This window comes from Archocentrus centrarchus, chromosome 22, assembly GCF_007364275.1.
Source record: "Archocentrus centrarchus isolate MPI-CPG fArcCen1 chromosome 22, fArcCen1, whole genome shotgun sequence".
Classification (NCBI taxonomy): domain Eukaryota; kingdom Metazoa; phylum Chordata; class Actinopteri; order Cichliformes; family Cichlidae; genus Archocentrus; species Archocentrus centrarchus.
The window spans coordinates 15,335,928-15,361,360 of record NC_044367.1 but is presented as its reverse complement, the minus strand read 5'-3'; the positions used below and the strand labels follow the sequence as shown (position 1 = coordinate 15,361,360).

The following is a 25,433-nucleotide window of genomic DNA, read 5'->3' as shown; positions in this document are numbered from 1 at the left end:
TTTTGAATATGATAAAGCCCCCAAAAAGCCAATTCATTTGCCTGAATAATAATAATAATAAAAAAAATAATAAAAAAAAAAAAATAATAAACGAAGCAATTACAATAGGGCCTTCGCACAGTTCGTGCTCGGGCCCTAATAATACGTTTATACCACGTGGCTATGCTGAGGGAGGGCCCACTCCGTTAATTCCGACCTTATAAAGATGGTGGATTTAAGAAGTCGGTCATTTCCGGTCGTGCCCCCAGAAAGAGTGTGATGACCTTACATAAATGGCTGATTGCGTTTGAAATTTGCAGGCAACCCAAACAACTGACGAGGTAAATCGATGACAGGAGCGAATATGTGTTCCCCTGGACAACTGTATGTTGATTAGGGCCGACATAAACGGAGCAAATATAATTTCTGAGGGGTTTTTGCCCCCAGTGTTCGGGGGTGTTTGGTTTTTGCGTAGGGAAACAACTGTTTGGAGCTTGCTAGCTCGAATTATAGCTAGACAGTTTTCGGCGTTTTAGTCAGTGTAATTTGTCAGAAGTCAATATGTGAAATAACAGGCATTTTGTTTTTTGTTTTTTTTTTTTTTTCGTGTAATATAAGAGATATGCTCAAAGCTAACGTTGGTTTGATAACCTAAATAGCTAAGGTAGCAAAGTAGGTCAGCTTTAGTCGTGCTGCCTGCTAACGTTATGCGATCCGCTGCCATGGAAAAATGAATCTATGGCTTTGGGCTAAAACCAAATGAATCTCCACTTAACACAGAGAGAACCTGTCCTAATTTTGTGGCTAACTGAAAGAAGACGTTTGTCTGACCTCCTCTGTTTTTAAATGTAGGTCATTTGCCTGTTTTTAAATTACTGGGGTGGTAAACTAATGCGTTAATAGAATAATCCTGTCAGCAAAAACCTAGCCGATTTCTCAGTACCTCGCTTCTTTCTTTGATAGGAAACGGGAGAGGCTGGCATGGCAGAGGGAAGGGCAGACATGGAAGAAGACAGGGGAGATCTGCCCAACGGAGAGGATGACAACGACTCTGATAGGGATGAAGATGACCGATTATTTGCATGGATGGTAAACGACGATATGGATGAGGACGAAGAAGATGAGGAGGTGGAGGATGAGCAGTCATTCGACACTGAATCAGTTGAGCAGGACACCCCAGCTGAGCGCAGTGGTCATATAGCAGTGATTGATAGAAACATCATGTATGTGTGGGGTGGATACAAGGTATGCTCCAAAACTGCATTGTCATTATGGCTCTGTATCTTTCTGCTGTTGTGATGATCATCTAAATTTCACTGTATTCCTCCTCTGAACAAAGAATGCTCAAAATCACGGATTCATCGACTTGTATCTGCCAAGAAGTGAGATTTGGACATACAACATGGAGTCAGGAGTCTGGTGAGGACATCTAGTTGACAAACTGATTACGGCTTTACACGATTACGGACAAAGTACACAAATAACAAAACTAAATATTTTGAATATTCATAGGGCAAAGCATTTAACTGGAGGTAACCTGCACACATCAATGTCAGGCAGCTGTGGGGTGTGTGTTGACGGAGTCCTCTACCTCTTTGGAGGTCATCATGCCCGGGGAAACACAAACAGGGTAGGGGGTGTGTGTGTGTGTGTGTGTGTGTGTGTGTGTGTGTGTGTGTGTGTGTTACACTAAGCAAATTTTCTAACAGCTTCTGGTATTTTTAAATGATTGCTTGTATCATGTTTGCATGTCAGACTTTGAGGCATGTCAGCCAGGTGTTTGTTTGGATAGTCTTTCAGAAGTACTTTGTTTATGCACTTCATAGATCTACCGCCTGCCCTTGAGAGGTCCCAGCCTTGTGTGGGAGGAAATGAGGGATCTTAAAGGACTTCCTCCATCGTCCAAGGATAAGCTAGGATGCTGGGTTCAGAAGAACAGGTAACAGAATGACGTTTTTTTTTTGTTTCTTAAACCTGGATTTAAAAAAAAACAAACATAGTATTGAATAATTAGATGCATGGATGGTATTTACTCATTGTGCTCGAGAAAATGAGGTTAAATTTCACTAAGTTTAGATCAACCACAGGAAGCTGATCCCAGTCTTCTTTGCACACTGATGGTTATGACTTTGGTGAATATGGGAATCTTTTGAAACAAATGTCTCCTGCTTTATTCATTCCGAAACAAGTTTTGCTGTGTTAGGGGTCATTGTCCTGTTGGAACACCCAATTGTATCCAAGTTCCAACTGCCTAGCTGTTGATTTGAGGTGAAGTTGAAGAATTTGGAGATAGTTCTTCTTCATTATTTCATCCACTTTGTGAAATGTACCAGCACCACTGGCAGCAAAAGCCCCAGAGCATGATGCTACCACCACCATGCTTGACAGTTGGTATAGTGTTCAGTTCAACTCAGTTTTATTTATATAGCTCCAAATCACAGCAACAGTCCTCAAGGTGCCTTATATTGTAAGGTAAAGACCATAAAATGCATGTTCTTAGATTTGAAAGCCTCACATTTACTTCTCCAAATATACCCTTTGTTATTGTGGCCAGATGGCTCAATCTTTGTCTTGTCCGACCATAAAACCTTTCTCCAGAAGGCATTTGACTTGTCCATGTGGGCAGCTGCAAATTTCAGTCAAGCTTGAAGGGGCTTCTTTCTGTTCATGGCAATGTAAAATTCATTTTTCACTGTGGATAGTGATGCTGGTGTTTCCAGGTTATAGCAGGCTTGAGCCTTGGTGGTTCCTTGGTTGTTGTATCCTAACCAGTTTCCTCTCATCTGAGGGTCACAGTTTGGGTCTTCTTTCAGACCTTGGCAAAGTGGTGACACATCTGAATAACTTGCACTTATGTACAATTGTTTGAACTGATGATCTTGGAATCTGCAGCTGTGTAGAAGTGGCCCCAAGAGGCCTTCCCAACTTGTGTGAATCTACAATTCTCCTTCTTCGATCTTTTTCATTGTTCCGAGTATTGTCAGTCCAGTGAGTGCTGTCAAACAAATCCTTTTTATGCTGACAAAGAGAAACTACCAGTCTTAGTCAATAATGAGAAGTTAATAGGCCTTGGCCTTGTCAAGTTAGAACACATTATAGAACCTTCAGCACCACTTGTATGTATATTCAAGCCCTTATGTACTATAAGGCCTTATTTCTGACCCTGTATACATTTCACAGAAATGCATAAGAGAGATCATTTTTGTGAGATGTTGCATATGTATGTAAATTTGTCTGAATGTTCATGTTTGCAGAATTATATACTTTGGGGGCTATGGCTACGCTGCACAGGGAGGTCATCGAGGGACTTTTGAATATGATGAATCGTCTTCTCTTTTGGTCTGTAAACAAAAATCTTTTAACTGGTTAAAGGTAATCGTTTAAGTAAAATAAAAGTACTTATGTTTTGAAATCATTACATGCTGTTTTCATTAAGTGTATGTCTTTTAATAGGTGTTGCTTAATGCACATGGCTTAACATTGTAAATGTGTCCCTCTGTTTTGTCTGTTTTTCACTGCCGTAGTGGGACAGTCCTGGGCGAGGCTGGAACAACCACATCCATATCCTGGATTTGGAAACATCAGCATGGAGTCAGCCAATTACCACGGTAAAAATACGTCCTCACAACCTCAGCAGGCTTAATTTTATACACATAAATGAAAGCATAACACTGCCCTGCAGTAAAAAAAAAATGGCCACATCCTCTGTAATCAAGCAACCTCTCCCTTTTTCTTGTTTTAATTAAAAAAAGTGACTTTTATGGAATGCTTAAACAATATTTTCAATTTATCTGTCTTGGTTTGGCCTGATGCAGGGAGACACCCCTTCACCCAGAGCGGCTCATGCCTGTGCAACAGTTGGCAACAGAGGCTATGTGTTTGGTGGCCGATACAAGGTAGGGATGATTAAAAATCGATTTCAGTACAAAGAATCATTATTTTTCCCCCCTAAATTATGAACGTGTGCACTCATTTGAAGATGCAGACATGTTCAAAATGTAACAGATGACTTTTTTTCTTCTTCACAGAGCTACAGATTAAATGACCTGTACTACCTTAACCTGGACACATGGGAGTGGCATGAAATGTAAGTTCCTTTTTAATGTGTTGAGATCTATAGTCCATATTATAAAAAGTTTTCAGCTCTATTAATCAGATCAAAAACTATAGTACTTCGCACAGATGGTGTTATTTGTACTCTTAATGTAAATTTAACTAATATATAAAAAATATATATATATGCTCTGTTCTGTTATTCCCCTCTGACTCCCTCTGCCTGACTGTAGGAGCGTTCCCCAGCAGGGTCCAGTGGGCCGTTCTTGGCACTCCTTCACTCCTGTGTCATCAGACCACATCTTCCTATTTGGAGGTTTCACCACAGACAGAGAGACACTGAGTGAGAGAGACACTCGAGCACGAGGAGCAAATAATCGGATGTCTCAAAAATAATCCCTGATCTCAAAGAGATTCTCTTTTCTTTCAGGTGATGCTTGGCTGTACTGTGTGAGCAAAAATGAGTGGAAGCCTTTCAAACACAGTCACTCAGAGTCTCCCAGGTAATCACTTTGTGTCATTGTGAACAGTTGGTAGTGTGCTCGTAGTTCCTCCTCAGCAAAATGAAAATATGGACAATATTTGACTTTGTGATTTTTTTTTTTTTTTTTTAAAAGGCTGTGGCACACAGCATGCGCTGGTCCCGATGGTGAAGTGTTTGTGTTTGGAGGGTGTGCCAACAACCTGCTGTCTCACCGCAGAGCTGTAAGATGCTCATCATATCTCCTTTTAACATGCAGTTAATGTAAGCTTTGTTTCCACTTAGTGAATTTGCCTTTTTGCTCAACTTCCCAGGCACACAGCAATGAGCTACTGGTTTTCAACGTTCAGCCCAAATCGTTAGTTAGGTGAGTGCGCACAGACCTAAAGCCCATTTTCATTTATTTTGCCATTATGTTGTATTCATGTAACTCTCTCTGATCTCCAGGTTCTGTATGGAGACTGTCCTACAGCACAGGGAGCGTTTGTCTAGCTACTGGGACTGTTTGCCTAAACACCTCCTGCACAGCCTCAAACAGAGAATGGCACTTGTCAACACACTGGGATCTTAGGTTAAGACAAGGATTAGAGGACAATATGTATGTATGGAAGGGATACATGCTTTCTGAAAGCAGGTAGTCCTTTTCCACGTGTGTGGACACTTGCGTACATAAAAACACCTCCAGGAAATACAGTTTTGGATTTGTTGGAAATGTGTCCTGCCTGACACATGAAGGTCCGCAGGCCATCCTCAAAACTGTTAATCACCTTGTAAATCTTGCCGGGACAGCCTTCAGTGTTGAGGGGAGGTGATGCACAGCATGTTCTTAGGATAGCACATACAAGAGGAGAAACCTCACTACTTTTTGGATTAGTTTTTCCTTCTAAGCGTTCTTTGAGGAGTACTTCTTACACTCTTGCTGAAAAGCTTAAATGATGGTGTGGTTTTCTGTCCATTCTAAATGTGCTGCAGTAATTGATTTGGGGGGGGTCTTGTAAAGATAAGTGAACTAAAGCTAAAGCAGCTAAATCTATGATGGTGCTTTGAATGGGATTTTCTGTTTCACAAAAATGGTGACTGAAATGTAGCAGGACTTCAGCTCTGATTATTAGCAACTTCCCCAACGGCTATAGCTCATCCTGTAGGTGTAATCAAAGGTGGAGGTTCAAATTCTGAGATTTTCTTTAAAAAAAAAAAAAAAAGTTTAAATTGTCATCATTAACACAGTGGTTCCAAATCCAAAGTGGGATGAAATAGGTTTGCTGTAATTATTACCATAACTAATCTGAGTAATTGAGATCTCACAAACCTAAAACTCGTGCTTTATGCTACACAAGACTATCTACTTTGAAGCACAGAAATGCTAACTTTAAGTCTTTATTTGTATATATGTGATTATTTATATATCTGTGAGGATGTGTGTGATTCTGTGTTTTCAAAGAGACTTTTGTAGCCTGTAAATTGGACAAAAGTGGCTACTGTAGCATATAAACTTAATTTAATCAATAACAAACTGCAAGTGTATTGGAGCCATGATGCACTGAAATGACAGTAGGGCCTTGTTTGTAATTGCCTGGTTTGCACAAAGTTTCCTTGACGATTTTTATTGTAGGATAACAAGGCATATTGTTACTGAAATGTATAATTTGTACTCAGAAAATAAACACATGCCATATTCAGCTTTGTTAATTTACATGTTCAACAAATATGATCTTAAAATTAAAAGAATTCTGAAGGAAGGACACACCACTGGCAAGTAAGCACCCATGTCTGAAATACAGATGAACTGGGCAGTCTCGGTGAACTGAAGTGCAATTCTGTGCTGGGCATTTCTTCCATCGCTCATTTCTTCTTGGCTGCCAGCAGGTTAGGAGCAGACACCTTAACTTTTCCTGGCATGTTTCTGGATAGATCAGAATCCTGCAGCACAGGATCGTGAGAGAAGAGACGGTTTGTATTTTAACACCAAGGAAAACAGCACTACCACGTCATAACAGTTGCAAATAATTATAGATTTGGCGTTCCTTGCTAAATGATGAATTATTTGACTATCGAGTTTTTAGTTGTTTTCTAGTGGATATTTATAAATTTAGTGTATAGTTTCAGAGCTACAGATTAACAGACAGTACTCTTGTTAAATGCCGTAATAGCTTTTTACCTTGACACTGCGGAACAGGTCTTTTTCTCTTGGTGACACCTCTTTGGCTTTCATAAAGCTGGACACAGCAGTGCGTGCAGCTGGTAGGAACACAAACAAGAATTTACCATCGGCTCTAAAAACAATCTTTACTGTGGTAACATCAGGAAAAAGCTTTCTGAATCCAGGTGCAGATCACCGCTCTTACCTTTGCCTTTCTTCTGAGAACCTGGTGTCAGTTTCACTTTGTGTCTGCAGAAAACAAATGGCTCATTAACCTTTGGCCTCTTTAACTAATACAAGATAAAAATAATGACACTCACTTGTAGTTGGAAAGGGCAGTGTATGGAGCACAGACTGGCACAGCAAACAGCAGCAAATCCTCGGGATGAGGTTGGCCTGTTAGAGAGGTGAGCAGATTCTCTGCTTCCTGAGGCAACACACAAATAATTCAAAATGAAGCATTTTTTTTTGAGAGTATTTAAAAAAAAATTTTCTATGACTGATAATCCATATTTAAATGTTTACACTGGAAACTTACCTCTGCTCCAGGGTTGTCCTGATCCACCTCATCTTCCTGAAAGAGGAGAAAGCACTGACTTTAAGAACCAAAAAAAACCCACCAGCTATCATACAGTCTGTGGTCACAAGTCATCCAAAGCTTACAGCTAGGTTTGTCCTATAGAAAGTACTGTGTAAAAGTCTTGAGCCAGTCATATCTTTAATACTGTGTTTCTAAGGAGCCAGAATTTCTTGAATTTTTGTAAACTGGTCTTGAGCAATAGTTCTCCAGGCTTTTGGCTGCTTTTTCCACACATCTTCAGTCCGATACTTGTGTCTGACCATTTTCAGAGGAATGTGTTTTGAGGGTTCAGAGGGATGAACTAGTGTCCATACACATGACAGACGACTTAAAAAAACAATTATATCTTTACACACATTTGTTAGCAGCCTGTCACAAAAACAATTTGTTCCAATTTCTTTAGATCAATCTTTGAGAAGTACCAAAGATAACACAGTTTGACAGGTATGAAATAGTATTTTTGCACTAGCAAGGTGATTCCCAAAGACATATTAGTAAAAAACTTGGCAAATCTCAGTACAGTGTGAAGTGAATCCTTAAAAAAAAAATTACGGAAACTGGACTAGTAGAGGACAAAAGAAGTAGTGGCAGGCCTAAAAGACTATGTACAGCAGATGAGCAGGATCTGAAAGCCTTTTCCTTAAGAAATAGGAAAAAAGTCATGCATCTGGCCCTTCAGTTGCTCCATCTACTGTTCACTAAAGCATCAGTGAACAGTGGAAGGGTGGCTGTCAAGAAGCCATTTATAAGGGAGAGAAATGAGGAGAAAAGGCTAAGATATGCAAAATTGCACAAGAACTGGACTGAAAATCAGGGGAACCAGGTCTGATGCAGTGATACATCCAAATTTGAACCCCCTGGTTCAAATCGGAGGAGGTCAGGAGTGCAGTACAACAGTGAGTGTCTACAGACATGTGCAAAACACGGTGGATCAGAATGTCCTTCACGAAGCCTGGAGAACTGTTCCCTAAAACTACTTAAAGGAATTACAAGGACGTTCAGATTGTATTGAAGAATAAAGGCGGTCATACCAAATAATGACTTTCAAGAATGCTATAATTATACTTTTCTTTGCCTTATATACTGTATTTTACACAATTGAATAGATCGCTTTCATTTTCCTAGCAAAATGTAAAGAAATGAAGGGGCACCTGAAAGTTCTCTTTGCTGGTAACTCTGTTAATACAGCTGGATAACTGTGCAATTATGAAACTCGTATCTATTATTACCTTATCCTCCTGTTCTGCAGTACCTCCCTCCTCTCCAGGCTGCCTCTTCTCCCCTTCCTCCTCCTCTGCTTTCTTCACTGCAGTCTCCACATTACGAGTTTTCTGATGTTGTTTCTGAGCGGCCGGTTTCCTGACAGGTTCCTCTTTCCCCTTCCCTTTCTTTCCTTTCTTCCCCTTATCTTTCTCCTCCTTTGTGGACCCAGCTGACTGAGGAAGCAAAGCAGCTAAAATGTTATTTATTGTGACACCATCAAGTAACATGTTCACTACAAGTACAGTAGTGCCAGCTGCACATTGAGGTTTGTTTTTCTATCCATTCTCACCCCGAGCAGCTGCATCATCAGCTCTCTGTCCTCTTCATCCTGATCTTTGTACTTTTCTTTGATCTTCTTCAGTTTGTTCTGTAACGACAAAAGACGCATGCATTGTGTTTGTAGCCTCCTATGAGCTGGTCCCTTTAGCTGATTTTTTAACTAGTTAATAAAATTAAAGCTTCTAATTTAATCAAACTTTAGCTTGCAAGATTTAAAAGAAAAATATTTCATAATTTCATTTTTTTTTTATTTTTTTGATCTGACTGTTGTGCAACAAAGAACAAACTGATTTCCGTCCTTCTGTCTCACCTTTTGCCCCCTCTTCAGCGGCTGCTGAGAGGGCCCGCCGCCACTTTTTGACCCCTGATCCACGACCGGTCCACCGGATGACTTGTCAGTCTTCTCCTCACTGTCACAACCCTCTTGTTTCTGCTGTTTCTTCTTCTTCTCTTCTCTAAGTGCGGAGACAGAAACACAGTAACTGGTCACTCTTCTATGCTCATGGCTTTTTTGAACTGCTGTGTAAAATATAGCCTTCATCATCTGCTTGTAATGTACTCACCTTCTCTGCTTGGCAGTCATGTGTTTTTTCCCTTGTGAATCTACCTCAGCCTGAAAGGAAATTAATGAAATATTAGGCTAGTGATTGCACTAACTTTAAATTAGAGTTTGAGTAGAGTTTAACTTTAATGTCCAAAGATGGTAATAATCACCTGAGTAGTTGTTTCTTTTTTGAAACCAGCATTCTGAGTGCTCCTAGAAATAAGGAGACATTTTACTAAAGTGCTTTTAATTGTGCAATCATAAATTTGTTGGTTAATAAAGGCCTTTCTGTTGCTTGATTAGTGGTATTATTACCTGCTGGGCTGTAAATGAGAGAGGGTGATGGTTGTATCTGGAAAGCTAAGTTCTTCACTCTCTTCAGTTGGCGTCTCTTTTTCCATACCACCATCACTCTGCTTTGGCACCTTCTCGACTGTATCTGCTGCAAGCTCTCCAGGAGCAGCGTCTATTTCTCCACCCGCATCATCATCATCATCATCCTCCTCCTCCTCCTCCTCCTCTACGTTGTTTTCCTTTTTCACCTCATTTTCCACCTCCTTGGTCTCTCCGTCTTCTCCTCTTTCTTCATTCTGATCTTCATTACTGCTGTCATCCCCTAGAAAGGCAGCAGAGATGGGTTCAACACATGAACATAGGGTTTTACAAACATATCAAATTATATCATTGATCATATCTTCCCACCTACAAGCTCCTCTCCCTCGTCTAATAGCTCGGCAGTTCCAGATGTGACCTCCTCCATGTCTTCCTCAACGGTTCTCACCTTCCTCTCCCCTTGGTGCCGAAACACACTCTGCTCATCCACCTGTAAAAAGCAGAAGAGATAGAATTGAACTATTGAAAAATGATAAAGGCTTGAAAATATACTCACAGCTAGTGATGGTACCTACCTTGAAGAGGAACCCGAAGCCCATAATTAAGTAAGAAGGTGGCAGAAAATTTTTCTTTCCTAAGGAGAAAAATAACAAAAGTAAGTCCCCTCTCTGATCTCATCATAGTTGGACTTTTATGCATTTGAATTACACTTTTTTTTATACCTCTGATCATGAAACTTCCAGTTGTCAAGTACTCGCCAGTGGGCGCTGTTTTAGACACCTGGGAAAAAAAATACATAGTACCACTGAATAATAATAAATTATTATACTATAAAACACACCACATGCCTCAATATCTGGATTTAACTAAGCAGATAGGTAAGAGTCTTCCACTGGATCCATTACTGCAACTGATCCAGTGGATTAAATTATACAACCACATAGGAAGACGTACCCTGTGTTACTCCATTTTTTTTTTTCCATGGGAAAAAAAAGGTCTTTGGTTTGTTAGGGAGCATAAAGATAGGCCTCTGGAGCAATGGGAAAAGGTCATGTGGTCTAATAAGACCAGATTTATCCAGTTCCAGAGTGATGGGTGTAACAGGGTAAGAAGAGAGGCGGATGAGGTGATGCACCCATCACGCCGAGTCACTACTGTAGTCTGTTGCGGCAGTGTTATGTAGGTCAGCTGACTACCTGAACATAGTGAATAACCAGGTTTTTCCATCAATGGATTTTTTTCTTCCCTGGTGGCACCTGTATATTCTGAGATGACAATGCCAGGATTCATTGGGATCAAATTGTGAAAGAGTGGTTCAGGCAGCATGAGACACCATTTTCACACATGGATTGGCCACCACAGAGTCCAGACTTTAACCCCACTGAGAATCTTTGGGATGAGCTCGTGAAAACATTACACAGCGGTCCGACCCTTTAATCATCAATAAGATCTTGGCGAAAAATGAACGTAACTCTGGATGGAAGCAAATGTTGTGACATTGCATAAGTTTACGGAAATGATGGCATGGTGAATGCCTACCATCATTAAAGGTAAAGTAGGTCAAATTTAATATTAAAGTGTGCAACTTTTGGGGGGGCCAGAAAGAGAAAACTCCTAATGCTATGGATACGTTTTAAAAGTTTAAAAGAAAACAAGAATAATACAGTGCAAAATGGCTCACCTGATGATGATGGACCCACCAAGCACTGGTGACAATCTTGGCATCCCAAGCAGCACTGTAGCACACAGCCATGGTGCCAGCTTCCGTCAGAGTACGGGGAGGGATGGGATTCCCTGGAGTGAGAAGACGAGCAGGTGGAGGGCATAAAGACAAACTAGTTGAACATGAAGTCTAAAATTTAGTCACACAGTGGAAAAAATGCATTGAAAACACTGGTTCAAGTTTACCTGAGGGGTTTTTGATGACACAACTAGTTGCTCCATGGAGGTCAGCATGAACATAGATGTCACCTGAGAAGGTAAAAGTAGAGATAAACCAAATTTTGAAGGCATTGATTTTCCAAGGGACGTGTGTAGAACTTTGTTTACCAGCCCGGAGGTATCGTTTAACAATCATCTCGTTCTGCTGCTGGTCCCTTCCTGCAATGATGAGGTAATTCTCGGAGCTGACGAACCACAAGAACTTTTCAAACCTGCCAGGTAGGAACAGGTAGTTAGAGCATATTTAACAGATCAAGCCTATTATAAAGAAAGAATGCATACACATACATATTCAAACGTGTCTCACCAGTATACTTTCCTGGCCTTCTGAATGGTGGTCACTGTCTGGACTTCTTTCAATGTCTGCTGTGTTTTTTTCTCTGCAGATTTCATAGCCTTCAGTGACATTAAATTAGAAAATTCATAAGTAAAATCTGAGTTAGGTATGAATAAGTTATGAAAGTTGAAGCACAAGAGTGCAAAGTATAAACCAACTGCAAAGCTGAATAATAACTAAATTAAATGAAGAGTGGTGTATAAACACACAGAGAGTGAAAAGTCAACTTTCTACAGTCCCTGGTCATCACTGCAAATCGCTTCCAGTATGGACACAGCTTAAAGGAGGGTTCAGGGTCACCTGATCCAGCCCTAACTATAAGCTTTATCAAAAAGGAAAGTTTTAAGCAAAAATCTTAAAAGCAGAGAGGGTGTCTCTCTCCCAAATCAAAACTGGGAGCTGGTTCCATGGAAGAGGGCTTTAATGCATAAACAAACAACGCTCCTCACAAAAACAAATGCGGGTCTTGCTTCCTGCTGAATGTACAGTCCTATCACAGCATATGGAAAAATGAAATGACGGTTTTCTCACTTTATCCGCTGCTTCAATGGTTTTCTGTTCCTTCTTTTCAGCGCTGCGTTTGGAGTCGTAGTACCTAAAAAACACACAGTAATAAAGTCTATCAACTCCCCCCCCCCCCCCTCATAATGCTTTACTGTGTGCCTTACACATCAACCTACTTTTTGGCATTGGCATAAGCGGACAGGCCAAGATCCACATCCACCAGCATGGGCTTGTTCCTTTGCAGCTTCTTGTTCTGTCCTTTGTCTTTATTTTTGTTTTTCTTCCCTTTTTCCTCCACAAGCTCTTTTTTTTCTTCCTCTTCCTGATCCTCTTCAGAAATATATGGATTCCTGGGTGTCACACAACACAGAGCCGAGCATATCAATCTGACTTCACATAACAATTAGGACAATTAAGTTCATTGCTTCGGGGATGATCTCACTTTAAAAGCATGGTGATATGGTTGGTCTGCAGCTTCAGCTCTTTGATGGCACAGGCCACGGGATCGCCCGCAGCTTGTGCTTCTTTGACGATGATGCCAATCTCAGTCCAATCCACCTGATTGGCCAGTGCGCTGCGCACCACCTGCAGCGCCCTCTCTACCACAGGCAAGTTCATCTCCACTAGTTCACCCTTTATTCTGTCCACCTCCTGCAGCACACAAAACAGCAAAGTCAAGATAAACTGACTGGCCAGTGCACATCGCCTTGTGCATACATATGAGAAAGCATGAATTATTATGTGAAGCCTTTGTTGCTAACCTGTGCTTGGTGCAGGGCCTCCAACCTCTGCTCATGGTCCCGCTTAACATTTTCCAGCTTTTTCAGAGCCTGTTTCTCCTGCTGCAAGGCCTTCATGTCGATTTTCTGACTCTCCATCTTAGAAAAGAACTCATCCACCGCCTGTGTCAGAGGATCATCGAGAATTAGCTATTATTCTCCTTGCAAAAATAACTTAATTCATTATTCTTCCCTAAGTAAGCAGCTATGCTAATATTCACCTTGTCAAAGGTATCAAACTCCAAATAGGGGCTCTTTGCATGCTGGGCAAAGAGGAATGGATGGAATTCATCATATCTGCAAGTAGGCATCATAGACATGAACTAAACAATCCTTAATTTAACAACCTGATGAAGAGGTGCTCCTTTATGTAAAAACTGAGTCATACGTGAGCAGTTCTTCACTGGGTTTGCCAGGAGTTAAACTTGGTTTCTTCTCACTCTTTTGGATGATGTAGCCCTTGATGTAACAATGTTAGTTAGTGAATATAATCAATCTACGACACAACTTCAAACTCAATTTCCTCAAAATAAAGACTACTCACTTTGCCCCTGAAGTTCTCAGTTTTTTCCATGTATGTTTCTGCAATCTGCAGAGCTTCCAGGATTTTAGGAGCAACTGGAAATAAAAAGCAGCCAGACCAAATGTAGTTGGAGATTTATAGGGCGGGAAAAAAAAAAGAAAAATTCTTCTCCGACTGTTCTACTATACCTTGGGCAGCGTTAACTTGACTGTCAACTTTGATGGAGCCCGGCAATCCTGCTTCTATCAAACTGTGCTCTATCAGAGTGGCTCCGTAGGCTGTAGATGCGTTTGGAAAGGAAATAAAAGATTCATAGTCTTTCTATATGTTAAAAGAAGAGATCAAACTCATATGTATCTGAATACTTACGAAGGTGAGGGTTCAGGACCCTTTTCACTTGCTCTCCATTTGGTGCTTTGGTAAGGATTTCAGTGAGCCTAAATAAAAATCAACTATAAATAACTGATATAGAGCTCTGACATATTTCTAATCAATTCAGATGGATATTCAGTTTAGAGGTCGTTACCGCTCCAACGCGATGAGGGGTTCGGGGGGTCTGGCACTCTCCACAGGGTAGCGCTCTCTCACGGCGATCTTAACGTCTTCTGCCTCTGCTGTCCGAAACCTCAGCAGATTCAGGATTGTGTACTCATGGTCTGCAAGGATGATGTTACCCTGAAAATGGACATGGACACCCCCAACAAATAGGCATAAACAGACATGAAGGTATGCATAAGTGATATGGGTTTGAATATAAACATGTAATGTAAACACATCTGATTTGTTTCCTGACCCTGTCGTATAGTTCAATAATCAAGTGGTAGGCAGCTTCATCTGAGCCAAACTGGATGTCAACAATCCTGTCAATCCCAAGCTGCCTGATCTGGGTCAGTCGACGTGTCTTCAGATGTTTTCGACACTGTTGACAAAAGAAAAAGAAAAGCTTTGACAGCAGTTTATAAATCCATATGTTAGGGTAAGAAAAGGTGCTAATTAAATAATTTATCTATAGTGGAGCTAATCTCAAAATAAACTGATTACAAAAAAATCAATACAATGATACAGATTTTTTTTTTTTTTAAAGAGATATTCTTACTTTCATCGCAAAGCCTGAAGGCATCATGTTCTTGGGCCATTCGAAGTCTGTGGAATGAATACGAGTTCCAGACTCAATCAGGAGAACAGCTTTGCTGTCAGGCCTGCCAATGCAACACTCTGTTATTAGCACTGATTCAAAGTGTTGGAAGCAATTAAATACATTTACTGCATAATCTTTACGTACTTGAGTACTTTTATTTCTTGCTAGAGTATATCTAAGTTTAGAGGGAAACTATCAGATATTACTTTTGACTTAAATAGGGTAGTGTGCAAAAGTCTTACGCTATCCCTCATTTCTTTATATTTTGCGTCCAAGCAGCCAGACTTTCTTTCATTAAAGTGGTCTTGAGCAATGGTTCTCTGGGTTTTCTGAAGGTCAAAGTTTTTCTTTAGACATTGGCTGCTTTTTCACACATTTTCAGTCCAGTCCTTGTACTTGACCATTTTCAGAAGAATGGTGTTCTGTTTTTTTGTTAATCTGACCTATGAATTATTCACACAGAAAAAAAAGGGCATTTCCATGTATGTTTGCACATGTTTCAATAAATCGCTGCACCTAGTAAAACATAAAGAAATGAGGGATGGCTCAACACTTTTACACAGTAATGTAGCTCTCTATCTAATTTCAGAGAGGAAAGTATCATAATACTTTTGACTTAAAAACATTTTATCTGAGAGCAACAGTCACTAAAAATGATTCAGACATTAAACATATTTTCAAATAAACTGCACACCTAATTACTCAAGTTTATTTTAAAAATGTATTGAGATTAACTAAAATGCGGCTCCTTGTGCATGAATGCAAAAATTATCAAATGAAATGCAAAACTAACAGTGCATAACTGTCTTTGTTTTGTGTTATTCCTGCTTTACTTAATAGCTTCATTCATTATGAAACAGAAAAACTTTCAGAGGCTAGTTTTCTTACTTTTGCAAACGGATGAGATAGGTCTTGCTGTCGATGTCATACACGTTATATACCCTCATGCCAATGTAACTGCGAAAGAAGGAGGTGAAACCGCATGAATGACCAAACGTGTAAATAAGCAGTGCAGTCAGACGAGAATAAGTTAATGTTAGCTTAGCTTAACAACAATCACCTACTTGGCATTGATCTCGGCAATAACGGCCCTGATATCCACAGTGGTAAATCGTGTTTTCATTGTGACTTAAATCCAGGGTACAGCAACAAAAAAAGAGAATAGTAAACACAGAGGAGGTGAATATTCACATATTTTTACTGCTAAACCAGCAAAGAAAACATGCAGGTAACTCCTGAACATGCGCACATATGATATTTTTACGGTAGCCGTTAAGGCACAAAAATGATCAGGTCCACGCCTTTTGCACGCAGTGGTCGTGAGTGAATAGGACACTTGTCTGGTAACGTTATGCTTGTTATATGAATGTAGCAGCTTCGCTCTAACGGCACCTGTTTTTATATGCTGTTAAGCTAATGGTCGTCATTTTAGGATTAAATGTGCACCAATGATGCACTACTCAAATTGGCTGATTGACGTAAAAAACAGGGCAAGCCTTCGAAATGAGTGCAAAACACCACCTAACACCGACTGGATTAACAGGGGAAAGGTTGCGGACATGCAGAACAACAACCCGCAGCCTAACGACAAAACATCCGAGCTAACTGCTGCCACTCATCTCCTGAAAAAAGGTAAGAAACTGAATTATGTAGCTAAATATCTGGGCCCGCTGCGAATAAATCCGCTCGACTGGCATTTTTTTTTTTTTTTTTTTTTTCATACGTGGCAGGGCGTATTTTGTTGTTTATTTTCATTCAAACTATGTTGGGACTGGTGTGATAGAGGCAGCCGGAGTTTGCAGTTTCCTCCTCGGGTCAAAGTGGAGGGCGAAGGCGTGCTCCGTTACCAGGGCGACGGTCAGCTAACAGGACTCACGCTAACGAGGCTAAGCTAACCCCCCTCGGTGCGGCTTCAGTGTCCTTTTGACACAACAGTGCGCTAAAGAAAAATTGAAATAAAATAAATTGCAAAACAACAAATAATCCTGTTTTCAAACGTATAATCGAAATGAACCATCCGCATATGCATGTAATGGACTGCCGACGTACAAGTGGTGCCTAAGACTCAAAGGAATGCATCGTAAGTAACAAGTTAGGAGCTGAGCGGAGTGATGACAGGTCTGACTGGGTTACACGTCGATCTGATTTCTTTACAAATGTCTTGAAAAGGTGTTTTAACTGTAAGTAAGTAAATGTTATTGTTACTATTTTTGCCATAGTTTAAAGGTGTTATAACGTTAGCGTGGTGCGAGTGTCATGCACGCCCGACCTTACTTGGCATGTGTATTGCCACAGTGCAAATGTGTGCGTGTTTGACATAAACAGAGAGAGACTATAAAAAGTGTCCAGTAATTAAATATAGCCAGCTTATATATTTAAAAAGTATTCTGCTTCCTAATAATTTAGGACACTTAAAAAATTGAAGTATCTCCCTTAGCTGAAAAGAGCATAAAATTATGTTATCTGGTTTGAATTTAGCTATGTTGACTGTCAAAGCTGCAGTCACACAGAAGTACATTTCCTTGTAAAGATTACACTAATTCTTTGTGCTCTTGTGGGTTCTTTCTTTTTATGTGTGTGTGAATGAGATGGAGACGGTGGAAAGGTGAGGATGAAAGGAATAGAGACAGTGAAGGTAGATGAGTTGGGGTCAATCATCCAAAGCAAGGGGCAGTGCAGAAGAGAGTGCAGTCAGGGTGGAGATGTGTGTTAAAGGTTATTTGTGACAGAAGGAGTGAAATGGACGGTAGTGAGACCTGCTATGATGCATGGTTTGGAGGGTTGCGCTGATAAAAAGACCAGGTTGTAAGCAGGATCAAAAATGAGTGCATCAGGGTGACAGCTCAGGTTGAGCAGTTTGGAGAAAAAGTTACAGAGGCAAGGCTGAGATGGTTTTGATATGTGGAGAGGAGGGACGCATATATGTTTCAGTGACATAGATGTTTAAATGGTAAATGGACTAGTTCTTATATAGCGCTTTTCTACTCAGTCTGAGCACTCAAAGCGCTTATAAAACACATTTTACATTTACCCATTCATACAAGCACTTCCATGATTAATTAAGCTAAGTGCTTTAATTATCTAACATTCCATCTCATTCATTCACACATTCTAACACTCCGACGGTTGCTTGTTAAGTATCTTGCCCAAGGATACATTGGCACGTAGCCTGGAGTAGCCAGGAATTGAACTGCTGACCTTCCGATCAGTAGGTGACCTGCTCTAACCTACTGAGCTACAGCCACCCCCAAACATGGAGCTGCCAGGCAGAAGGAAAAGACTACAGAGAAAATTCATGGATGTAGTGAAGGAGGGCAAGAATATTGGAGACAATAAATGACAGCCCTCCGTCTCCCATCAAAACTATCATGGGCTTAAATATCCAATGGGGGTGTTCCCATTTTGATTGTCTGTGGAGCACAGGATTTCCCTCTAAATAAGGCGGACTTGTTTTTATTAATATGATAAAAATGTATTCTTGCTTTTTTCTTTTTTTTTTAATTTTATATGTGTTTTTTTATTATTATTATTATTATTGTTGTTGCAGGTTACAAAATAATCAAGAAAATTGGGGAAGGCACATTTTCAGAGGTCCTGAAAGCTCAGAGCTTAAAAGATGGGAAGTTTTATGCATGTAAAACCATGAAGCAGACAATTAACAGGTATGTATTCTGGACATAACTGCCAGGTAGTGGCACTGAGTGGTGACCCATATGCCACATAGCTATTGCCATTTACTGCATGCCTTCCCCCTGCTCTCTTTCCTGTCTTCTCACCACTGTCTTATCTAAATAAAGCTATTATAAAAAGTACTTCTGTGTTTGGTTTTCACCAAGTGTGGCACTGAATTCTGACCAAACGGCTTTTGGTCTCATTTGTTCAAAGGGCATTGTTTGAGAAGGCTTGCTCTTTTTTACAGAGAAGAGGTTTTCTCCTGGTAACTCTTCCAAACAAGCCATACTTGTTCAGTGTTTTTCTAATTGTATTGTCATGAAATTTAACATTTAGCATGCTAATTGAGGCCTGTAGAGTCTGAGATGAGTTCTTGGTTTTTTTGCAGTGTCCCTGAGTATTGATCTGATCTTGGGGTGAATTTGCTCTGACGTCCACTCCTTGGAAGATTGGCAGCTGTCTTGAATGTTTTTCACTTGTGAATAATCTTTCTCGCCCTTTAACCCTTCCCAGATTGATGGACAACAGTTGCTTCTTTAAGATCATTGCTAATGTCTTTCCTCCTTGGCATTAACACATAGCTAAATGCTCCTGACCAACAAACTGCCAAAACATCTGCTTTTATAGAGGTGCTCACACTACTGATCACATAATCAAGTACATTTGATTAGCAGCACCTGCCCCTGAATTCCCATGAAAGCAGTCGGGATCTACTTAATTTTTCATACACTGCTTCTGCATTTTGACTTTTATAAATGATAAATAATGACATGGTGTAATATGTCATGTATTGTTGTTCATCTGAAAATTTTATTTACTTAATTTTGAGACCTTGTAAGGACCAGATTATTTTTATTATGTCCTAAAACATACATTTTTTTTTAACCATGCCATATTAAATGTGCTACCGCTTTTCTCCGTTAAGTCTGGAGCAGGCCAACAATCTGCGGGAAGTCCAGGCAATGAAGAGACTGAGCCCACACGCAAATATTGTCCAGCTACATGAACTGATTTTGTAAGTGTTGCCTATCATGTAGTTTTTGGTATCGTAATCTTGTGTATGATATGGTAGGTCATATTCATTTAATATGTTTCAGTGACAAGGAAACTGGAAGGGTATCTCTGATATGTGAGCTGATGGAGATGAATATTTATGAGTTCATACAAGGTAAGTTAAAGTCTGACAGAGTAAATCACTTTAAATTGTAGGCTTGTTTTGTGCCGGTTAAGAATGATAATTGTTTTTATTGCTTGCAGGAAGAAAAACGCCTCTGCCTGACCATACAGTAAAGCACTACATGTACCAGCTTTGCAAGTCACTTGAACACATGCACAGGTAAAAAGGAAACACTCAAGTTCACGTGAAATGATGAAATAAAAGTCACCGATCAGGTATGCTGAGACTGTTTTCTCCTTCACAGCTGTGGGATCTTTCACAGAGACGTGAAGCCAGAAAACATTCTCATAAAAGTGAGATGCATCATCACAGTAATCTGATGTACAAGTAAGTAACAGTTGGCACTTGTATTTTTAACATGCATTTTGTGCAACTGGCAGCAAAACGTTTTGAAGCTTGGTGACTTTGGCTCATGTCGGAGCGTGTACTCGAAGCCCCCCCACACAGAATACATCTCCACACGCTGGTACAGAGCTCCGGAGTGCCTCCTCACTGATGGGTACTACAGCCTTAAGATGGACATCTGGAGTGCCGGTTGTGTCTTCTTTGAAATCATGAGGTATCTTGTGTGCGACACAGAATTTCACCTGCAATACTTTAAGTTTAGCTAGAGGGCACCACATTTGCCCTTCTTTACATTCTCAGCTTTCTGGATAATTTGGCCTCCTGTCTTCCCACTACTAGCATAAAAAAGTGTCAAAGAAACCTATGTAAATAGCTTTGCTGTGGCAGCTGTGACATTAATACCCGTGTGTTTCAGCTTGAATCCCCTCTTCCCTGGAACCAATGAGTTGGACCAGGTTGCCAAGATTCATGATGTTTTGGGAACACCTGATCAAAGTGTCCTCCAAAAGTTCAAGCAGTAGGTGGTCATTATTATTGGACATTTTATATATAGACAGACACACACACACACACAGGGTCTTTACCTTACAATATAAAGCAACTTGAGGAGACTGTTGTTGTGACATAATTTTTGCATGGTTTAATTAAATATGCTAAAGTTAGTATACAAAAACTATCAGCTGATTCTGAGGGGGTTAGGTGAGAACTTTCGTCAGATTTGACTGATTTTGTGCAGAATGAACTATAAATGTTTTGTGTGCTCAGAAATGCTTGTCTTGGTGTTATAATGTCTGTGCAGGTCTAGAGCGATGCATTTCAACTTCCCCCCAAAGAAAGGCACTGGTATCTCACGGTTAATCCCCAAGTGTCCAGCTCCAGCTCTGTCTCTCCTCTATCAGATGCTTGCCTATGACCCAGATGAACGAATCACTGCAGAAACAGCCCTAAGGCACACATACTTTAGGGAAATAAGGTAAAGCACTTATATATCTTAAATGATAACTGATATTATCTAGGACAGGGGTCAGCAATCTGTAATACGGAAAGAGCCATTTGAACCCGGTTTCCACGGAAAACAAAACAGTGTGAGCCGCAAATACTAGCGGAAGCCGCGAGTGACGCATATATTGAGAAACAAAAATAAATAAATAAAATTATTTTATTTTAATATTTCAAGATCACAATAATGTTTCAATTTAAAACTACAACAAAAACCGAACTGACAAAAATAAAATGCACTTCAATTGGCTACTTTTATAATTTACTTCCACGAGCCGCAGATTAAGCCTGAATGAGCCGCGGGTTGCCGACCCCTGGTCTAGGACATAAATTACAACCTTCATTTGTATCAGAGTTGGATGGTTGGATACAAATTTGTTTGCTCTGCTTCTTTCTCCTAGGATGGCAGATAAGAAGACTGAGACTCTTCACAGAGTTTCTGGGACTATGGATATAATAGGGAGTAGTGTGATGCAAAACTCCATTGAGCACATCTGTCGGCCAGCCAGGGTTGGGAAACAACTGAGGGGAAGACACACAAGACAAACACCTTTAATGAGTGTAAGTCCAAGCTCTACTGGCCAGCAGAGATGGGAAGTAACAAAGTAAAAATACTTTGTTACTGTACTTAAGTAGATTTTTCAGGTATCTGTACTTTACTTGAGTATTTATTTTTCTGACTACTTTTTACTTTTGCTCCCTACATTTTTAAACAAATATCGGTGCTTTCTACTTCTTAGATTTTCGAAACAGGCTCGTTACTTTAGGTTTAACGTGTCTGAGAGAAGTTTGCATTTCCGGTCACTGCGCCGTCAAACATCAAATGATCTGAGTCTATATGGAGGAACAATAACACACAAGAGATAGTCGTACTGATGTATCCTCAATCCCCGAGGCTTACTGCATACAAAAACAGGCAAAACCATATAATTTATGTGTCATTTATAGTGTTATAATCAGGGGTAACAGTGGGCCGGACCAAGTTCATAAGTTGTGCTTGCAGTACCTCAGTATCTCAGCTAACACTACTGAAGAGGACCGAGCATAAAGAGAGTAATGTGTGGCAGGTAATTTTAAATGCAACGTTTCTAAATGCTCAACAAGCATCAGCAAACACACAAAGTGTCTGCAGTTTGTCACAGTGTGTCTGCTAGCTAAAAGAAGAGCTGCTGTATTTCCAGGGAGAGAAAAAAAGAGAGAAGTTCACTCAGAGATGGAGAAAGAGGACAGGAGAGGAAGAAGAGAGGTTAGATTTAAAAGTAAGGACTGCAAAACAAACTGAAGTATGCTGATTTTGTGTTATTCAAAGATTGTATGAAAATACTGCAGTTTAGTATGTAATAAACAGGTCAGTTTGCTGTACTGTATTTACAGTAAAGCTCTGTGTTGGACTGGCGCACAGCGTCTGTGTTCATGGTCAGAGTTACAGGTTACATGAAGAGCAGCAGAGATGAGTTTGAATCAAGGCTGTTGATGTTTAGATTCATTCACTGAATTCAACATATATTAAGATAGCTCGTGAAATACTGGGCTACATCTTTGTGAATTCAGTTCATCCACACAGGGCAGTAAACCTCAGAGCAGCAGCAGCAGCAGGTCAGCTGATCGTAGCCTGCACACCAAGAAAATTTACTAGAGCTCACAATAGAAAGTTGTGATTCTTCTCCCCATGCGGAGCCACTACAACTGATCTTAGGGTTCCTCCACCTTCTGAATCCCACTGTAACCCCTGAGTATCCTCATGTTTGTGTTTAGGTGTGGAGGCACCCACTGCTATGGAGGACACAGAGAATAGAGCTGTTTTTAAATTACCTTTCACAGCTTGTGTCCTATATAACAGATTCAAGCTGAGTGCATTCATTAGAATTAAAATTAGATTGGAATAATGTTTGTATTCTAATGCATTATTTTATATTATTACAATAATATATAATGAGGTTCAGTTAGCTTTACACAAACAATAGTCCTCCAAAGAGCTACTTTTACTTTCTTACTTTGAGTACATTTCAGAGCTTTACTTGAGTAAAGAATTTGAACCAGTACTTACAGCTTTTACCAAAGTATTTTTTAACAAGTTACTTGTACTTCTACTTAAGTACAGAATGTCAGTACTTTTGCCGCCTCTGCTGGCCAGCGATAGTCGGTTATAATAACATTCCCAAATACATCTGGTACTTTGTCTCTCTCCAGCACAACATGAAGCATGTAGCAGACACCCTCATCCGACGGAACATCCCGCATTATCCAGCAGAGCTGCCCAAGCTCAATGTGGTTGTACCGGGACCACAGATCTCCTTCCCAGTCTCCACTATGCCTGCATTCACAGTCACTCACAGAGGCACACTGCCAACAATCACATCCAAAAAGTGCCAGTCACAGTTGGCCAAGGTAAACACAGCAGTACTACACAGATATCAGGATTTTCACATTTTTGAATCCTTCATTTAATCCTCCTGTGAACTGCATCTGTGAAGAGCACTAAACAAATGCAGTAAAAAAAAACAAAACACTGTCGTATTAATGGTCACTATGTGGTTTTAAGAAAAAAATCTGAGTAATAAAATTAATACAACTAAGTAAGTGCCCTGATGATGCTTTTTGATATGGGCTTTCATTTAGCTGCATTTCCTCTCTTCACAGCCCCGGGATGACACACACCATGCAGCTTTCAAGACGTACTATATGCCACCTCTGGATAGAAAACATGGAGGCTGCTGAGAGCCAAAAACAACAAGTATTACATACATAAAAAAAAATGCCTCTTAATACTGGCTAGACCTGTGCTGAAATGGATAGTTTAAGACACATCTGTAAAATATCCCAACTGTGCTTGAGAAGGAAATCACATAAGACCATAAAACCTGTTATTTTACCACTTATGACTGCTGCACCAAACTGTTTAACCATGTTATGAAATTCATAAACAGTATATTCTTCCATCTATCGGATTAAGAGTATGTAGGTATAGTTTTACTTGACTTTGTCAGGTTTTGTTTACAACTCTTTAAAATAGACTTCAGTCTGAGGCTGACAATTGAACACATTGTACCATAGGAGAGCCACAGTTGAAAGACTTCTTGTAGAGCAATATGACACCTGCAAAAAGCAGCCATACCACTTGGGCTCATTTGAGTTTTATTGTACAATTTTGAATCAAATGATTAAGCTGATCTTAACACCAACAAGAGCACCGCCTAGTGGGGCAAAATAAGTCCGTCACACTGTTCGTTGTCACATGAAAAGCAAAGACTTAATAATTATATGACCTTGACCTCCAGGAGCTGATCTCTGCATAATGTCTTGATATGGAGAATAATCATGCACGGTTTCATCAAAATCCTTCAAACCATTTCTTAGATATGAAGTGGACATGAAAAAACTTGAAAACAAATTTAACTATATGACTTTAGCCATGACCCTATATCCAATCCCAACCTTGCTTTGGTCATAAGCTATCTACCCATGAAGTTTAGTAATTGTAAGCTGAACAGTTCTCGAGTTATTGAACGGACACTTTAATGGACCCCACCTGGACACCCACGCACTGTGGTGATCACCTAATATGTCCCATCTATCGGATGTATAAAAAAGAAAAAGTGAACACAAATGTTTTCAATTTGTCACCCTGCCCTGACCTCCCAACTATTTTTATGAGAACTCTATAAGTTCAAACATTACTTGAATGAGACTGAATCTGTAGTGTAATACTCCGGAAGCTCCAACAGCTGCATTTTTTCAAACCATTTCAAACAAATCTCCACTAATTTTGTTGAATAGCATAAATTTTCCCAGAGGGTTTGAGGAAAAGCTGTGATAAGGGAATTTAGTTACTCTCCAGTAAGACTGGAGGGGTCCAGTTTGAGACGAGTGCACTACCTTACCTGCAAAACTTCACATGCTGCAATCCACTGCAATTCAAAGTTGTAAAGTAATAAAGATGAAAATGTTCAGGGTTGGGGCTGAACTCTTGTTTATAACATTTGTATAGATGTGATGGAAGATCTTGGAACAAACTGAATTTAAAAAAGGCCCCAGTCTTTCTGTACAAATGTCAACAACCAGAACGAACTGTCCTCAGTCTCAGTGTTGCATCTGGAGGCAAATTTTGCACAGTTATGTTTAAACACTGATGGCAGATTGGGTCTAAATAAAGATTTTTGAATGTTGTGGCAAAATGTAGCTTGGCCAGTACCTCTATACCCCTCACTTGAGGGACTGTGTTTTTATTTCTCTCAGAGCTGTGAGCTCTTTAAACCAGACTGTGACTCAGTCTGCACTTCATTGTTTGTCATTGTGGCACATTATTAAAGTTTAAAAAAAAAAACAGCATCAAGCACCATTTGTATGTTGTCATTAATCTCCATTC

General features: G+C 40.0%; 3 protein-coding genes across 4 annotated transcripts; 2 read left to right on the top strand and 1 right to left on the bottom strand.

Moving 5' to 3' along the window:
* The first annotated feature begins 189 nt into the window (after positions 1-189).
* Positions 190-6,192, top strand: klhdc2 (kelch domain containing 2). The gene is made up of 14 exons (XM_030718215.1): positions 190-320; positions 943-1,224; positions 1,319-1,398; positions 1,492-1,609; positions 1,806-1,918; positions 3,234-3,318; positions 3,504-3,587; positions 3,795-3,875; positions 4,008-4,066; positions 4,266-4,375; positions 4,463-4,535; positions 4,650-4,737; positions 4,828-4,880; positions 4,961-6,192. Exons 2-14 carry the CDS (start codon positions 961-963, stop codon positions 5,082-5,084), a joined length of 1,332 nt encoding a protein of 443 aa, XP_030574075.1. The 5' UTR covers positions 190-320; positions 943-960; the 3' UTR covers positions 5,085-6,192.
* On the bottom strand, positions 6,179-16,185 carry nemf (nuclear export mediator factor). The gene is made up of 32 exons (XM_030718211.1): positions 15,939-16,185; positions 15,763-15,831; positions 14,833-14,935; positions 14,530-14,655; positions 14,263-14,411; positions 14,106-14,173; positions 13,925-14,014; positions 13,758-13,831; positions 13,602-13,672; positions 13,435-13,510; positions 13,196-13,336; positions 12,877-13,085; positions 12,611-12,784; positions 12,462-12,525; positions 11,901-11,989; positions 11,702-11,805; positions 11,561-11,623; positions 11,334-11,446; positions 10,375-10,432; positions 10,228-10,286; positions 10,022-10,142; positions 9,635-9,935; positions 9,490-9,532; positions 9,339-9,388; positions 9,086-9,230; positions 8,786-8,863; positions 8,463-8,669; positions 7,192-7,227; positions 6,974-7,080; positions 6,859-6,902; positions 6,672-6,751; positions 6,179-6,433 (listed from the first exon to the last, which is right to left on the bottom strand). Exons 1-32 carry the CDS (start codon positions 15,995-15,997, stop codon positions 6,356-6,358), a joined length of 3,249 nt encoding a protein of 1,082 aa, XP_030574071.1. The 5' UTR covers positions 15,998-16,185; the 3' UTR covers positions 6,179-6,355.
* mok (MOK protein kinase) lies at positions 16,164-25,360 on the top strand. 2 transcript variants are annotated; one of them, XM_030718213.1, is made up of 12 exons: positions 16,164-16,506; positions 18,422-18,536; positions 19,472-19,561; positions 19,644-19,714; positions 19,804-19,882; positions 19,968-20,016; positions 20,104-20,282; positions 20,484-20,585; positions 20,868-21,041; positions 21,469-21,628; positions 23,258-23,455; positions 23,708-25,360. In XM_030718213.1, the coding sequence occupies exons 1-12, from the start codon at positions 16,323-16,325 to the stop codon at positions 23,783-23,785; spliced, it is 1,479 nt and encodes a 492-aa protein (XP_030574073.1). In that variant the 5' UTR covers positions 16,164-16,322; the 3' UTR covers positions 23,786-25,360. The 2 variants fall into 2 exon arrangements, with proteins under 2 accessions (XP_030574073.1, XP_030574074.1); XM_030718214.1 differs by lacking the exon at positions 16,164-16,506 and adding an exon at positions 16,722-16,954.
* The last annotated feature ends 73 nt before the right edge of the window (positions 25,361-25,433 follow it).

Excerpts from the sequence above, each read along its gene's own strand:
- klhdc2 (XM_030718215.1), top strand. The coding sequence starts at position 961 with ATGGCAGAGGGAAGGGCAGACATGGAAGAAGACAGGGGAGATCTGCCC. Across the intron at positions 3,876-4,007 it reads TGTTTGGTGGCCGATACAAG|AGCTACAGATTAAATGACCT; the intron begins GTAGGGATGATT and ends TCTTCTTCACAG. Across the intron at positions 4,067-4,265 it reads ACATGGGAGTGGCATGAAAT|GAGCGTTCCCCAGCAGGGTC; the intron begins GTAAGTTCCTTT and ends GCCTGACTGTAG.
- nemf (XM_030718211.1), bottom strand. The coding sequence starts at position 15,997 with ATGAAAACACGATTTACCACTGTGGATATCAGGGCCGTTATTGCCGAG. Across the intron at positions 14,936-15,762 it reads TATCTCATCCGTTTGCAAAA|GCCTGACAGCAAAGCTGTTC; the intron begins GTAAGAAAACTA and ends TTGCATTGGCAG. Across the intron at positions 7,081-7,191 it reads AGGACAACCCTGGAGCAGAG|GAAGCAGAGAATCTGCTCAC; the intron begins GTAAGTTTCCAG and ends GTGTTGCCTCAG.
- mok (XM_030718213.1), top strand. The coding sequence starts at position 16,323 with ATGATGCACTACTCAAATTGGCTGATTGACGTAAAAAACAGGGCAAGC. Across the intron at positions 20,283-20,483 it reads GTCTTCTTTGAAATCATGAG|CTTGAATCCCCTCTTCCCTG; the intron begins GTATCTTGTGTG and ends CGTGTGTTTCAG. Across the intron at positions 23,456-23,707 it reads GCCAGTCACAGTTGGCCAAG|CCCCGGGATGACACACACCA; the intron begins GTAAACACAGCA and ends CTCTCTTCACAG.